The sequence below is a fragment of the Thamnophis sirtalis genome, unplaced genomic scaffold, assembly GCF_051295495.1.
Source record: "Thamnophis sirtalis isolate CommonGarterSnake01/CBP01778 unplaced genomic scaffold, rThaSir2_p1.2 scaffold_2, whole genome shotgun sequence".
Lineage (NCBI taxonomy): Eukaryota > Metazoa > Chordata > Lepidosauria > Squamata > Natricidae > Thamnophis > Thamnophis sirtalis.
In genome coordinates this window covers 48,984,180-48,999,749 of record NW_028261382.1, presented here as the reverse complement: position 1 = coordinate 48,999,749, position 15,570 = coordinate 48,984,180, and the positions used below count along the sequence as shown (strand labels likewise).

At 47.5% G+C, this 15,570-nt stretch overlaps 1 protein-coding gene and 1 long non-coding RNA gene across 3 annotated transcripts in view; both read right to left on the bottom strand.

Annotated features, from left to right (window-relative positions):
* LOC148048789 (uncharacterized) overlaps nt 1–10,245 on the bottom strand; it is a 29,454-nt gene extending 19,209 nt beyond the window's left edge. Inside the window, exon 1 of the mRNA XM_087704656.1 lies at nt 8,569–10,245. Within this exon, the coding sequence (XP_087560782.1) occupies nt 8,569–10,051 (1,483 nt within the window). The 5' untranslated portion in view covers nt 10,052–10,245. The remainder of the gene's footprint in view (nt 1–8,568) is intronic.
* Nucleotides 1–15,570, bottom strand: part of LOC148048782 (uncharacterized) — a 158,517-nt gene that overhangs the window by 37,267 nt on the left and 105,680 nt on the right. The window lies entirely within an intron of this gene.

Sequence of the window (15,570 nt, the reverse complement as noted above, 5' to 3'; positions counted from 1 at the left end):
ACCACTGCGCCACCTTGGCTCTTATAATTCTGCTCAATAACTCTGTATCACACCTTGTGTCCGGTGACTTATAGGATTCAACACCAAGCAAGAAGCCAGGTCTGGGGACAACATCGCAAATCTCATCGCACTATTCCACACACGATCGTACCTTGATTATTCTGTGCAGGTGAGCTTCATCTGTCTGCCACGCCAGAAGGCTCTTTAGAATACCAGAAATCGCCTTGCAAGCAACCGAGCAACACCCCTGAAACAAAGGAAACCAGAATACAGGTACAGGTTCAGATGAACAGAGTTGGAAGGGGTCTTGTAGGTCATCTAGTCTAGCCTCCTGCCCAAGCAGACCCTACACCTGTGATGGCGAACCTATGGCAAACAAAAGAAATGGTTAATATCTACTACTAACCCCGTCCTATGGATTTGTCTCCAGACTTTGCCTGATGTTCGGGGGAACTGCACGGGTGGAGCTTTAAAAGGCTGGAGATGCACAAATCCAGGGCCTGAAATTCCCCTTCTTCTTCTAGCGCTTCGTAAGTCCTAGCAGAAAAAAACACGTTTGTCTGTTAGTTTGGAACAATGGGCATTTAGGAACAAAGGCATCTGGTATTTAAGAATCATTTAAGAATGATAAAACAGGCATCACAGTATCATCAGGCAAATTTACTGCTGACTTTGGAACTTGCAGGGTCAACTTGGGTATTTCACCCTCTCTTGCCCCTCTCATGCACTTTCAAGTTTGGGAATTGAGCAGAATTATTTAACCCTCTGCATGGCTTCTGTTCATGGCTTTTGGGATGTGTGTGTGTGTGTGTGTGTGTTTGTGTCTTTATGGAACATTTTTGAAAATCACAGAAACATGAAAGAAATGCCTACCATACCACAAAAGGGTGATGGCCTTCACTGCGTTTCCACTGTTGATGATCTCCTGGTCACACCTCGGGGTCTCCTTTATGATGTTCTAGATAAGAGAAAGATTACTTAGGAGAAGCAAGTTTAAGTATACACGACAGTAATCTCTGCAACGAATAAAACTCCCCATTTATTTAAAAACTACAGTATACATAAATTGGTGGAAGGAAAAGGGAAATTCTTTGTCAGATTCTCCCTTCTCATTCTCAAGGGGTTGCACGGGGCAGGAAAGAAGGAAGCTATTTCTCTGGATCAGCAAATCAGTCTATTCGGGAAACTTTCTTGGAAGGCTCTGAAAACCCAGGATGTGCAACCATCCTGTATATCAATCACAAGCAACGGTTTGAGAGATGCAGCCTTCCCTACTGGACTTCCAGATCCGGATGAATAGAATTTCCTTTGACCTGGTGGTTTCCCTATGGGTGAGTTTCTCAAGGGGACTCTTGAACGGAGCCAAGCTCTTAGCCTAATTTCAGTCCCGGGATGGAGGAAGCTCCTCTTTCTACCAGGGACGTGCACTCCCTAGAGGCAGGGGAGGCGAGGCCTCACCAGTCTCCTCAGGAAAAGGAAGGAATTTTAAAGATTTTTTCTAAAATAATTAAGGCCAAGCTAGTTGCTACCAGACTTCAACTCACAGTGATTTGAAGTGTACATAGTGTTTAAGTATAGGAGGAGGCCAGAGAACTCGGGGCCTCCTTTGAATAAGATTTTTTTGCCTTTTAAGGGTTAAAAGCAAAAAACTTAGTATGCAAATGAGGCCCATAGTTCTCGGGCCTCTTCCTGCAGAGGGCACGTGGTGGCTATAGGAGTCACTATCCTAGCCTGCCTGGCACTGGAGCCTAGCTAGACCGAATCAGGAATTTTGGCGTAGCTGGAAGGTATGTTGGTCAGAGGGAGGGGGCAGTGGGGAGGAATTAACGGGCATAAACGCGAGACGCCTGGCGGACACAGACTTGGGGATGGAGGAGGTGGGGGGCGAGGAGGAACCGCGGAGGTGAAAGGCGAAGAGGGGTGGGGAGGGTGTTTGCAGCCCTGGTTCCGTCTCCCAGCCAGCAGCTCCAGGAGGAAGGGGCAAAGAGGGGTGGGTGGGGGGTGTTCCAAGAAGTCCCCTCCTCTTTTGGCACTCTGCTTCTATCACCCCCCCCTCCACTCCAGAGAAGCCAGTTGCGAGCGAGTCTCCACGAGGCCCGCTTACCTCGCCGGACTTTCCGGCAATAGATGACAGCATTCTGCTCCCGCCGCTTTCTCCCAGAGTTCCGGCCGGCCTTGCGGAGTGCCAAAAAGGGGAGGGGGCTTTTTGGAACACCCCCCATCCCTCTTCGCCATTTCCTCCTGGGGCTGCTGGCTGGGAGACCGCGGCTCTCGCTCCAGCCTGCTGCGGGGCGGGAGGGGGAGCTGCTTTCTTTCTTTTCGCCTCACCAGGCAGAAGCTTCACCGCACGTTACTGGTCTGACCTCAACGTCCCTTGGACAATCCAGTTGATTTTTGGCCATTTCAGGGAGCTCATAATATGGGACTTCTTGAGCAACTAAAAGCAATATTGCAGGAACAAAAGATTTGAGATTATTGGTGAAACTTGTTAATAGTCCATTTCTGTTAGAGGAGTGTGGAGGTGGTGTTTCTGTGTTTCTGTGTTGTGTCCAAGGGAAGAGGAGTAAGACCCTCTAATAACAATAAAGAAAAAGACCTTATTATTATTTCTTATTTTACTTTTAAAAAGGCATTTGGAAAAAATGGAGCTCGTTGGCTTGTGAAAGCTCCCTAAAATAATGATAATGATTGGTTTCCCTGGAGAAAGTATGAAAGGAAATATTTGTAGGTGGATTTTTATGCAAGCAGTTTGAATGGAGGATAAATCTGTAAGTATGCCGATGTGTAAATGCTTGTGTGTGTAGAGTCCCTATCCCCGACTGTGAAAGGGGTTAAATGTTTTGATTCCCTTTCTTACAAAGAAACCCAGTGCTCCTCTGGTTAAACTGGAGGACTCGGAGACTGGTCTGCCATCCCCTACTTACTAATGGAATGGGATACTCCAGACATAGAGACCCCAGGGAATGGGGGAGGCTGAGGAACAACGTAATCCGCGAGTGACTCTTGTGGAATCCAATCTCATTCAAAACTAAAACCAGAGATGCTGCAGGCTCACTCGGAGAAAATATAGTGGCAGGAGGAGGAAATAGATGCGGTCGAGGGCTCGTTTTCACCCCATTTTCTACTTCCAACCTTTATAACTGGAAGCAACAAAATCCCAGTTATAGGGAACACCCAGAGAAAATGCACTCTCTGTGCTTATCTACTATAAGGACGCATAGCCCCACTTGGGCAGACATTCAGACATTGACGGATGTCCTTTTAACACCAGAGAAACAGACTGCTGGGGGGGAGAAAGGCAGTGGAGCGGCAGTTAAAAAAATGGAGAAGAATGAGAAAGACAGCCGGTGGGAATGCCCCCCCCCCTCACGGAGCCAGAATGGGATCTGGATGATGATGGGGACAACACGAGGCTACTGAATTCTCAATCTTATATGGAATCCAAAAATGGAATTCCTTAAATTAAGACTCTGGTAAAAGTGTATGAAATAAGGCAAAAGAAAGACGGGAGTCCTGATGACTTTTCTTGAAAGGATATACCAGGATTTTAGCTAATACACTGATTTAGATCCTGAAGCTTCAGATAATCAGGAAACGATAAACATGATTTTTATAGGGAAGTCAGCAGAGGACATTAGAAGAAAAGTTACAGAAAGTAGAAGGAGGTCCCTGGAAAGGCATTTCAGACTTGGCTGAGATAGCCTCCTGGAGGGTAGGAAGAAATGAGAAAGAAATCCAGAAGGCTGGCAGAAATGCTGTCTTCCTAGCAGATGCCCTTAGGCAGGAAAAGGTGGGAGGAAGGGAGACAAAGCGGGAGAGGTGGCGAGGAGAGGAGTGGGAGTTTAGGGAACCTGAAAGCAGTCTGGGCATGGAAGAGGAAAGGTCCCCTTGGGACCTTACCAGTGTGCTACATGCGGAAAAGAAGGATATTGGAAGAGTGGATGCCTGGTGGCTATAGCCATGCGAGCAGAAAAAGAAGGGGGAAGAGGCCAGGGGCAGGGAGCTGTGGCTCCCCCAACCCACCTCTGCGGAAGTCCCAATTGGGGGATCTAAACATGAGATGTTAACAGATACAGGAGCCAGAAGATCTGTTCTTAAGAGGTGTATTGTTCCTCGGACTACAGATGAGATACCTTTTTGGGGGGCTTCAGGAAAGGCCTATATAATGTGCCTGAAACAACAAAAGCCTAAATTGCATAGCAGGAGGTGAAAACTTAGGGGTTGGCGTCTCTACCGGACAGCAAAGACCCAAAGACGGTTAGCCTAAAGAGGGAATCAATCTATGAAAGCCCTCTGTTAATAGAAAACAATTGGGATTCTTGGGGAAGGCTGGTTTTGGTAGAGTTTGGATTCTTAATTTTTGATTTATTGTCAAGCCCCTTTATGAGGCTGTCAAAGGGGATGGGAAAATATTTGAATGGACTGGAGAACGCCAACATGCATTCACACAAATAAAGAGTGAGCTTGTGAGAGCACTGGGGCTTCCGGACCCCACTAGAGCTTTCACCCTCTTCGCACATGAGTGGGAAGGCATTGCTGCAGGAGTTCTCACCCGGAAACTAGGCTCATGGCAAAGGCCTGGGGCATATTATAGTACGCAAATAGATGGGGGGGGGGCATTGGGAGGGCCTGGATGTCTGAGGGGAGCAACTGCCCTGCTGGTTGAGGAAGCCCAAAAGTTAACACCGGGAGAACATCTAATAGTCAAAGTCCCAAACGGGGTTCAGGAAGCGAAGGGAGCCTTTTGGATGACTGGGGGCCGCCAAGCCAATTATCGGACTATCCTGCTTGACTCCCCAGCCATACAATTAGAGGTGTGCAATACCCTCAATCCAGCTACACTCTTGCCCCAGGTGGATACTGAATTGCATCAGGATTGCGTACAGCTGGTGGAGTCTGTATATGCCAGTAGACCCAATCTTAGTGCTCAGCTTCTCCCAAATGCTGACTGTGAATGGTTTACAGATGGTAGTAGCTTTATGATGGAAGGTCTGAGAAAGGCGGGATACGCAGTGGTCCCACTGTGGGAAGTTATAGAAGCCGAATCACTACCAGTAAAGACTTCTGCTCAGCTGGCTGAGCTGGTAGCTTTAACTAGAGCCTTACAGCTGGCTGTAGGACTAAGAGTAAATATTTACACAGATAGCAAATGTGCCTTTGGAACCTTGCACACCCATGGAGCTTTATGGAAGGAAACAGGATTGTTAAATGCAAAGGGGTCAACTATTAAGTATGGTCCACAAATTTTAGAATTGTTGGAAGCAGTCTGGCAGCCAAAAGAAGTAGCAGTCATACATGTCAAGGGGCATTCTAAGGAAGACCCCTTTACACGAAAGGGAACTGGACTGCAGATAGGGCTGCTAAGGAAGCTGCCCTACGACACTCAGATGGAACAGCTACCCGAATTCCCATGTCTCCTTCCATACCCACTTCCTTGGCCTCTTATACACCCGGGCACAGGGCATGGGCCAGGTTTATCGGAGGCAAGGAGGGGAACGATGGGTGGCGGGTAGAGAGCAAAGTTATTCTACCAGATGCACCTCTAAAGATTCCTTTGTAACAAATACATGCTGGCACACATTGGGGGTCAAAAGCCCTGGTAAACTTTAGGACATGCTGTGTGGTAGGCAAGGATCTCTATTCCGCTATCTCCGAGCTGTAGCAGCTTGTCTGATTTGTGCCAGAAATAATCCAAAAGGAGCCAGGCACCCACCCCTATGAGTCCAACTTAAGGGCAACTACCCAGGGACAATTTGAGAAACAGACTTGACTGAATTCCCTAGAAAGGAAGGTTTTAAGTCTCTTTTGGGACTAGAATCTCCCTTCACAGGATGGCCTGAGGCTTTTGCTTGCAGGGCTAATAAAGATCATGAAGATCATGAAGTAGTAAACGTAGTAGTACGTAGTAGTATTCGGAGGTTTGGGCTGCCAAATAGTACATCATTGGATTGGGACCCATATTTCACAGCTAAGTTTGTGCGAACAGTTAAACATCACTCGGAAGCTTTACTCAGCCTACCACCTGGCAAGTCCTCCTATGGAAAAATTGGAATGATTTACAAAAACAACAGATAGCTAAGCTCCGCCAGGAAGCTCACCTGTGCTCACCTCAACCTTTGCCACTGTCATTGCACCTCCAAAGCGAATAGGCTCGAGCCTCTTTGAGGCCCTTTTGGGATGACCACATCCCTCCCTAAAGGCAGAGGAGAGGCCCATCCCACTGGTGGGCAAACTGACTGTTTGGAATATAATCTAATGGTTGGGTTGGCAATATATAAATCACGTAACAATGTTGTACCTGTTTCTTTAAAGCATACTGTAAAATGTGATTGGTTGCTGTTTTTCCTCAATCGGCCATAAGAGGGAGGCGAGTCTTAGCTCACTCTCTGTTCCTTAGATGCTGGGCTGATCTGATCTGAGTGAGCTATTGTAAGTTCTGCAGCTGTTAGCAAACTTTGAGTTCTAAACTCATTATATGATACTGGAATATTTTATTTGGATTATCTCTTAACTGAAAGACGTTGATGACTGACTGACTTATCCGTGTATGACTTGAACTGTTTGATGGACTCTGATACCAATATTTCCACGAAAGTAAAACCCTATTTACAGTGTTTCTGTATGCTGGTTTGTGTCTCTCACAACACTTCTCTGAACGTACTTGCTCTCCCAACGGGGAGAGCTTACCTAACACTGGCCTTGTACCAAAAGCGCAAGACACCTCGCTGGGGTGATGAATTTCCTTTCCCGTTATCTGCAGGACTAGATCACCCAGGGCATCCGTTTCAGCCTGCAGACTGGACGCTTGTAAAGACGCGGGGACCAACAACCTCCTTGGCTCAGCAGTGGAAGGGACCCTTTCAAGGGCTTCAGACCACCCATACAGCCCTAAAAGTGGAAGGCCTGGCATCTTGGATTGATCACTTCCAGAGTGAAGAAATACCCAGGCTCAGACCCGAACTGGGGAGAAGACAAGTGTGTTTTTAAACAGCAACTACATGGATACACAATTCTTCCTGGATATCTGAATTTGGAATTCATGCCCAAAAGGAGCCCATCTCCAGTTAAAGAGGAGCTACGGAGGAGAATCTCCTGCTAGTGAATTTCCTCATAGAAATCAATATCTCATTGTTGGGAGAAAAAAGAAACAGGAAATCATGCAATGTTGATATTCTCCAAGTTGGATTCTTTCTGGGTCTTCAGCTGCTGGAGCCCTCAACATTTGGAAGATGGGCAAAAGAGGGTCATGTCCTTGGGGATTCAGCATCATGAAGCCACGCAGGATTTTCATATCTTACTCTCCAAACTCAGGCACTAAGTTTGGTGTGGAGCCCAAAAGAACTTGATTGCCTGAATTGGAGAGAGTTTGAGAGAAGCAAAGGGGAGCCCAACTGCCAATGACTCTGGGTGGCTTACAAAAGAGGACAATAAAACGGGGAAGAAGATGGGCAAAACACTGTCTGAAAATCCAAAGCTCCCAATGGCTCAACAAAGAGCCAACCCAGGGGTGGAGGGCTATGTCCCAGGGCACAGGCAGCAGGCGACACAGGAGTCCCGTCCAAAGAGGGAGAGGGTGTAGGAGGAAAATCACACACACACAGACAAAGACACGCTTTCCAAGGGCTCAAAAAGGTTGAAAACTGCAATTAGGAAGGGGGCAGTATTGGAGGGGATTTCCCCCCACTGTTGCAGTTTTTGGAAAGGAGGTGCAGGTGGATGTGGGGAGGGAGGGGCTGGTAAGGCAGCTAAAGTGGGGAGGGGCTGGCTGACAACCATGCTTACCGTCTCTGGGGTGCATAGGGCACTGCACACCAAGACAACTACACACAAGAACAGGTTTCCCCCACCTGCCATCACCCTGCTCAACAACTAATTCCCACAACACCTCCTAAGACTGCATTACTATCTTCTTCTTACTCTTCTCGGTAACTGTCTCTTCCCAATTATGACTATGTTGCTTGTATCTTTACAATTTAGATGGTTCTGTTTCTTTCTTAGTATGATTTGATTGCTTATTAGTAACACGACTATCACCAAGTGTTGTATGTTGATGGATGCCTTTTATTTTACTTCAGGTACATTGTGAAGGTGATGCACCAAAGACAAATTCCTTGTGTCTCCAATCACACTTGGCCAATAAAGAATTCCCTTCTGCTCTGTCCTATTAACGGAGGACATTTCTTGGGTGAGAAGTGAAAGCAAAGGAAATCCAGTTGCCTCCTGAAAAAGCACCTTCGGGATGAGATCTGCTGCTTGAGCAGAGGGTTGGGCTAGAAGACCTCTAAGGTCCCTTGCAGCTGGCTTGTTCTTATTGTGTCAGCTCAGAAGGGAACTTCCTCCATCGGTCTAAGCCTCACTGGGCTCCAGCATCAGATTAGCTCAGGTCTTCAGTGCAAAATGAGGAGAGCATTAAAAGAGCGGAAAACTCTGTGGCCCCTTCAGCTTTCGCTCACCTGGCTGCGCCCCCAGACCTCCCAACCCACCTTGCCTAGGGGAGGACCCCGGAGGGAGGGAACGTATGCAGTCCCAGGAGGGCCCCCCGGCCTCCCCATTCCTGAATGCGGGGACCAGGCAGAGGTTTTTCTCCTGAATGGATCCTTTGATGTGTATAAAGGCTGCTCCTCTGACTGAAGCTCTTTCCACACTCCAGGCATTTATGAGGTTCTTCTCCTGTGTGGATCCTCTGATGTCTATAAAGGTGGCTCCTCCGACTGAAGCTCTTTCCACACTCCAGACATTTATGAGGTTCTTCTCCTGTGTGGATCCTTTGATGTCTATAAAGGCTGCTCCTGTCACTGAAGCTCTTTCCACACTCCAGACATTTATGAGGTTTTTCTCCTGTGTGGATCCTCTGATGTCTATAAAGGCTGCTCCTCTCACTAAAGCTCTTTCCACACTCCAGACATTTATGAGGTTCTTCTCCTGTGTGGACCCTTTGATGTCTATAAAGGCTGCTCCTGTCACTGAAGCTCTTTCCACACTCCGGACATTTATGAGGTTTTTCTCCTGTGTGGATCCTTTGATGTGCATAAAGGCTGCTCCTGTCACTGAAGCTCTTTCTACACTCCAGACATTTATGAGGTTCTTCTCCTGTGTGGATCCTTTGATGTCTATAATGGCTGCTCCTGTCACTGAAGCTCTTTCCACACTCCGGACATTTATGAGGTTTTTCTCCTGTGTGGATCCTTTGATGTGCATAAAGGCTGCTCCTCCGACTGAAGCTCTTTCCACACTCCAGACATTTATGAGGTTTTTCTCCTGTGTGGATCCTCTGATGTCTATAAAGGTGGCTCCTCTGACTGAAGCTCTTTCCACACTCCAGACATTTATGAGGTTCTTCTCCTGTGTGGATCCTTTGATGTCTACAAAGGCTGCTCCTCTCACTGAAGCTCTTTCCACACTCCAGACATTTATGAGGTTTTTCTCCTGTGTGGATCCTTTGATGTCTATAAAGGTGGCTCCTCTCACTGAAGCTCTTTCCACACTCCAGACATTTATGAGGTTCTTCTCCTGTGTGGATCCTTTGATGTGCATAAAGGCTGCTCATCTGACTGAAACTCTTTCCACACTCCAGACATTTATGAGGTTTTTCTCCTGTGTGGATCCTCTGATGTCTATAAAGGTGGCTCCTCTGACTGAAGCTCTTTCCACACTCCAGACATTTATGAGGTTCTTCTCCTGTGTGGATCCTTTGATGTCTATAAAGCCTGCTCCTGTCACTGAAGCTCTTTCCACACTCCAGACATTTATGAGGTTTTTCTCCTGTGTGGATCCTTTGATGTGCATAAAGGCTGCTCCTCCGACTGAAGCTCTTTCCACACTCCAGACATTTATGAGGTTCTTCTCCTGTGTGGATCCTTTGATGTCTATAAAGGCTGCTCCTGTCACTGAAGCTCTTTCCACACTCCGGACATTTATGAGGTTTTTCTTCTGTGTGGATCCTTTGATGTGCATAAAGGCTGCTCCTCCGACTGAACCTCTTTCCACACTCCAGACATTTATGAGGTTTTTCTCCTGTGTGGATCCTTTCCCGGGCTCCCCCTGGGCTCATCCCTCCTGCAGCTCCCGAGCCCCCAGGCCTTTCCCCGCCGTCTCCCAGGGCTGCTCTGCGGGGCCCGCTCTCCTCCTCCTCCTCTCGGGCGGCGCTTCCTTCCTTCTCTCCCCCGCCGGGCTCCTCCGTCCTCCTGCAGGGGAGAAAGAGAGGCGGGTCACGGCTGCGTCCCCCTCACCGCAGGAGAGGCCCAGGCCGAGGCCTCCCCTCACGAGGACCCGAAGGAGAACCTCCCAGGCTGCCACTCTGTCCCAGCAGCCTCTACTTACTTCCGGTTTCTCCGCCTCCGAACCGCTCCTTCCGTCAGCTCTCTGATTCCGAAAATGAAGGGGCTCCATTTCCCAGCACCTCCTTCCTGCGAAGCCCCGCCTCTTCCTCTTCAGGCACCGCCTCCTTGTCGTTGCCCCATAGGAGAGAAAGGGACCTGCTAGAACAGTTCGGTTCTCAGCCTTCCTGATGCCGTTCTACACGGTTCCTCCTGCGGCGGTGACCCCTAAGCGCCAAATTGGCCTGCAGCCTTCCCTTCGCCGCCACGTTCCTTTCTTTTATTTCATTTTCCGCGCCTGGTTTTCCGCCTCAGCAACGGTCCTTCTTGGCCACCGTAGCTCCGCCCACCGACCTCCGCCCACCCCACGCCTGCTGTTCAGTGGGGACCATCCCGGCCTTCCCCACATGCCCTGGCTGAGGAGGCCCGTGTGGCACAGAAGGTGCCCACAGCCATCTCTCTGCCGCCCTGGAAGGACTGACAGTGCACAGTGATCGGTCTCAGGAGCTTCCCCGTAAGGGGAGCACTCAGAATTGGAGGCCTCCCACCACAAAGCCCCCCTCCTCCTCTGGCCCAGGATCACACATGCCAGCTGGGGCGCCCCCAGACTGACCTGCTGGCGTGGGGTGGAGCTGCCCAGGATGTAGGTGCGGGGCAGGAGGCTCTCCCCAAGGTTGGTGCCTCCACTGCGGTAGCTGCGCATGATGGTCAAGCTGGAGGAGGAGGAGCCGGTGGACATGGTGCTGGTGCCCACATTCCTGCCCCCGGATGACTTCTCTGCCGGCTGCCCACATGTGCCACACAACACTGTGCGAGAACGGAGGTTGTACTCGCCCGGATCTCCGCTGGCACTGCAATGGCTCTGGAGAAGGGAGGAAGAGGGGAAGAAGCAGAGCTTGGCGCCACCCGGACCGAGACCCCACCTGGGACTGGAGATGCTGGATTCGGATCTGGGGGCTCCTTGGTGCTCTGTGAACCTGGATGTTTCATTACCATCTCCTCCCCCCTCCCCACGCTGACTTCTCCCCAGCAGCGCTCGTCTCCAGCCTCAGCAGCCCTGGCGGCCCCCAGGGAGACTGAAAGGGGCGCAGCGCTCTCCCAACCGCCGAGGAAGGCAGAGGAGCCGGCCCTGGGCTGTTGGGAGAAGCGCCCCAACCCTCCCTTCCCTTTGGCAGCCGCCTGGCAGAACGGGGCGATTTCTGACATTCTGCAGCTGGAACTAGCCCAGCGCTCTGCGCACATCGGCCGCCCGGGAGCCCCGAGGCTCACCACCACCGTCTCCGGAAGCACCAACCGCCTCCCGGAGAAGCCGGACGTGGCTTCAGGGAAGTCTTGCCCGCTGCAGAGGGCAAGAAACGCCCACAAAGGGCCAACTACAACTTCGGAAATGATCTGTCTCTGACTTCCAGAGGGCATCTAGGAGGGCGGGGAGGCCGTTTCTGCGCCCCCCCTCAGGCTTCAGGAAAGTCTTTGGGGAGAGGAAGCCCGTGTGTGTGTGTGTGTGTCGCATGCGCAGTTGGGTAGGGAATTGAGTGGACACGTGGGGGACCAATGGGAATTCTCCCTTCTGCAGCGTCATCGGTCTCCGGGCAGAGTTTTCCTTGATTTCACCAATCAGAAATCAGAGTTCAGAAAGGGGGGAAGGGGGATATTTTCAGTACATTTAAAGACATTAAAAAACACTGCGCTGCACTTTGAAACTTCTGCGCGGTGTTCCTTTGTTACCTGCGCGGCCGCTCACGCGCGCAGCTTAGAGGAAACGCTGCTGATCACTGCACTGGAATTTTAAGTTATTCACCATCATTATACTTAATATGCTACTGTACAGTGGCTTTGTAGGCTTCTTTAAAATGCTTTATTTCAAATATGCTTCTACTTTTCTCTGGCCAGCACAGTCTATTGAATGAACCCAGCATAAAGGAAGAGCTCTGACCATCTATGAAGCCTGTAGATCCAATTGGAGAAATCTGTTGGCAGAATTGGAGAAGACCTCTGACAATTCCTGGATCAGGAGCCAAGGTGGCGCAGTGGTTAAATGCAGCGCTGCAAGCTACTGCTAGATCAGCAGTTCAGCGGTTCAAATCCCACCGGCTCAGGGTTGACTCAGCCTTCCATCCTTCCGAGGTGGGTAAAATGAGGACCCAGATTGTTGGGGGCAATATGCTGACTCTCTGTAAACCGCTTAGAGAGGGCTGAAAGGCCTATGAAGCGGTATATAAGTCTACTGCTATTGCTATTGCTATTGCTATCATTCTGCCATTCTCTATGACCTTCTTCTCCCCTACATCGACACATCCACTCTGATGCATTGGGATGGCCTCTATCTCTCCCATATATCTGTCGAAAATATGTGACGCAAAAGAACCCATCTTTCGAAATCTCTACAATTTAGTATCTCCTATCTAAAATCCATTCAAAAGTGTCATGTTAAAGTCTGGAGTGAATTAGCTCTTTGATTCTAACTGCTTTAATTAGTTTAACTATAAATCATCTCAGTAGGTAAACAGAGGCAGAGGACTGTATATCAAACAGAAGCTTTCACACAATGTAACACTCATGAATCTTTGCTTATAGACTGGAGCAGAGCACGAGTTGGTTGCAGCTGATATCGTTACTTCTCTAGGAGTTCCACAGATTTCTACAGCTCAGCTCTTCTTTTTTTACCCTTTTTTATTTTAGGCATTTATCCAAGATTGGGATCTAACTCCTTATTATCAGGGTCAGCTTCCTTCTGTGCAGAGCCTAAGCCAGTGGTTTCAGGAAGAGCCTCAGATGGTTGATAACCCATGACTAACATTCCATAAGTTCTTTCAGAGTCTGATGAGTTTATAATACCAAGGATTGGGGGCGATAGCATGGTAGTTTCAGAGGAAGGCTGCTGATAAGACGGCTGAAGACCATCTTCCTCAGTGGGACCACAGTGGGACCACTGAGAATTCCACTCAGATTTTTTCCTTTTGTGTGGAAAAACAGATGAGAAAAGTAGAGCTTCATCTAGGCAGATGGTTTTGCAGGCCCAGAGGCAGGACCCCACCATTTTCTATTTTCCAGGATTATGTGTATTTTTTTCCAAGATTGAAGATATTTTCTCAAAACGTGGCAATCCATAAAAAAAGATTTGGTGAGGAAAGGGTGGTCGCTTTTTAAAATGAGAGGCCCCTCTGTGCCTTTGTCCACTTGTGTAAGGAGTGTGACTGATGCAGAGGAAGTATATTTTGAAGGTGCCATCAATTTCTCTAGCAGATAGAACGATATGTTTCGTTTGCTAGCATTTTGCTCCCTGTGATTCCAGAGAGTCCCTTTTAAGCATCTGAGGGCTGTATTGTATTTTATCATGGGTATGCAGGTTTATTTATTTTGGGGATGGAAACTCTGATAGTTAATAGCTTTGTTTGTCGAATGCTCTGAGCTGAATGTGCTCTGGCTATAATCCTACAAGATGTAAGGCCTAACAGCATATTTTCAATTACTTCCTCCAGATTGTTTTTCAGATACAGAGATCAGAAAAATAGTTTTGTTAAAGAAAAAAAATGTTGGGATAAGATCATGTGAACAGAAATTTGTATTATATGTCCATCAGAAACACTAATGTACTCTTAATAGAAAATGCACCCTAAATCTTGTTATTGGGAAATTAAAGGGTGAGTGCTGAAAGAAGAAGAGAGTAGAGATGATTGATGTTAACTTATAATTTTTCAGGATGAATACCGGGGGGGGGGGGGAATTGCAATTCTGATAATCTAATGGGTTGTATTCTGAGCTATATACACAATTTAGCTGTAATATTTTCAGTATAATATTTGTTTGCTCTGAGAAAGAATTTCACTGTGGAAATGGAAGCAAACTTTACATATACTAAATGACGGTGAATAGAGCTGTCACAAAAGTGTGTAGCCTGAAGTTTAACGTTCTACTAAGTGAGCTCCATTAACTTGTGCATGCGTGAGCCTGCTTAACATCAGGGAAGTGGATGAGAGAGTTCAGAAATCCTGGCTCAGAAAAGAGGAGTACAAGTTACGTTGGCAATGCTTCACATGGTATTGCATAAAAGTGTGAAAAAATTGGATCAGGCTCTTGGCATCCCAGAACAATGAAGCAACCCACAGTGACAAGAATGTGCTGTAGCATCCTGTTCCAATAAGATGCATGGATGTCTTCCAAGATCCTGTCCTTTTGATCAGAAAGGGATTTACAGAAATGATACCCAAGCAGAAGGGATAGTGAGATGAGAAAGATCGGAATAGCAGCAATGCTCTCTTGTGGCTGAGAGCTGCCAGAGCTGCCTGCATCATATGTTTACAAGTACAATATACTGAATAGAATTCCTGACCTGCCTGTTGATACTGAAGTATCCCACATTCCCGCCCATTGTCTTGCTTTCAAGAGAGAAAGCCATAATCTATGAGTCATGAAATAATGTTCCTATTGTTCAGCCTTAAGTGCAAAAGTTTCCAAAGAATAGTGAATATCTCTGTTAATAAATGTGTCCAGAATCAAGAAAGTCTGAAAAGATCTGTCTCATTCAACAACATATTAAGCAGTACTGGCTAGTTTTTACATGACACAATAAACCAGATAATTTAAAGGTGTAACATTTTATTCAAGTCTGGAACAAGGGAGAAAAAGCAGTGAATGGTACATCTGTCTGGCCCTTTGATTTAGTTCAATGTTCTTTCCCTACAATAAGTAGAATAGGTTGAAGCATCAGAGTTGTCCATATTTTTCTGGCAAAATGCTACAGATGTGGCAACAGATCCGGGAGAACTTTTGGTAAAGTTTAATGGAGCTATTGCACACTTCTACTAAGATTTTTTTTTAAATTTGGCATGTGGCAACTACAGAAGTCATGCCATCACGGATATAAAAGTATAAGTTCAAATAACATGTCGATAGATAGATAGATAGATAGATAGATAGATAGATAGATAGACAGACAGACAGACAGATAGATGATAGATAGATAGATAGATAGATAGATATAGATATAGATATAGATATAGATTATATATATCTATATATATAATCTATATATAATCTATATATTATATATATATATATATATATACACACACACACACACACACACACACACACACACACACACACACACACACACACTTAAAGTCACAACCCCTGGTATGCCCAAGTATATACCTCCCACCCTGGCTGGCTGATAAGGAGTCGTTCTCTGTAGCTCAAATGGTTAACTCCCTGCCTGGGAGGCAATGGAGCACAGGTTCGATTGCCAAACATG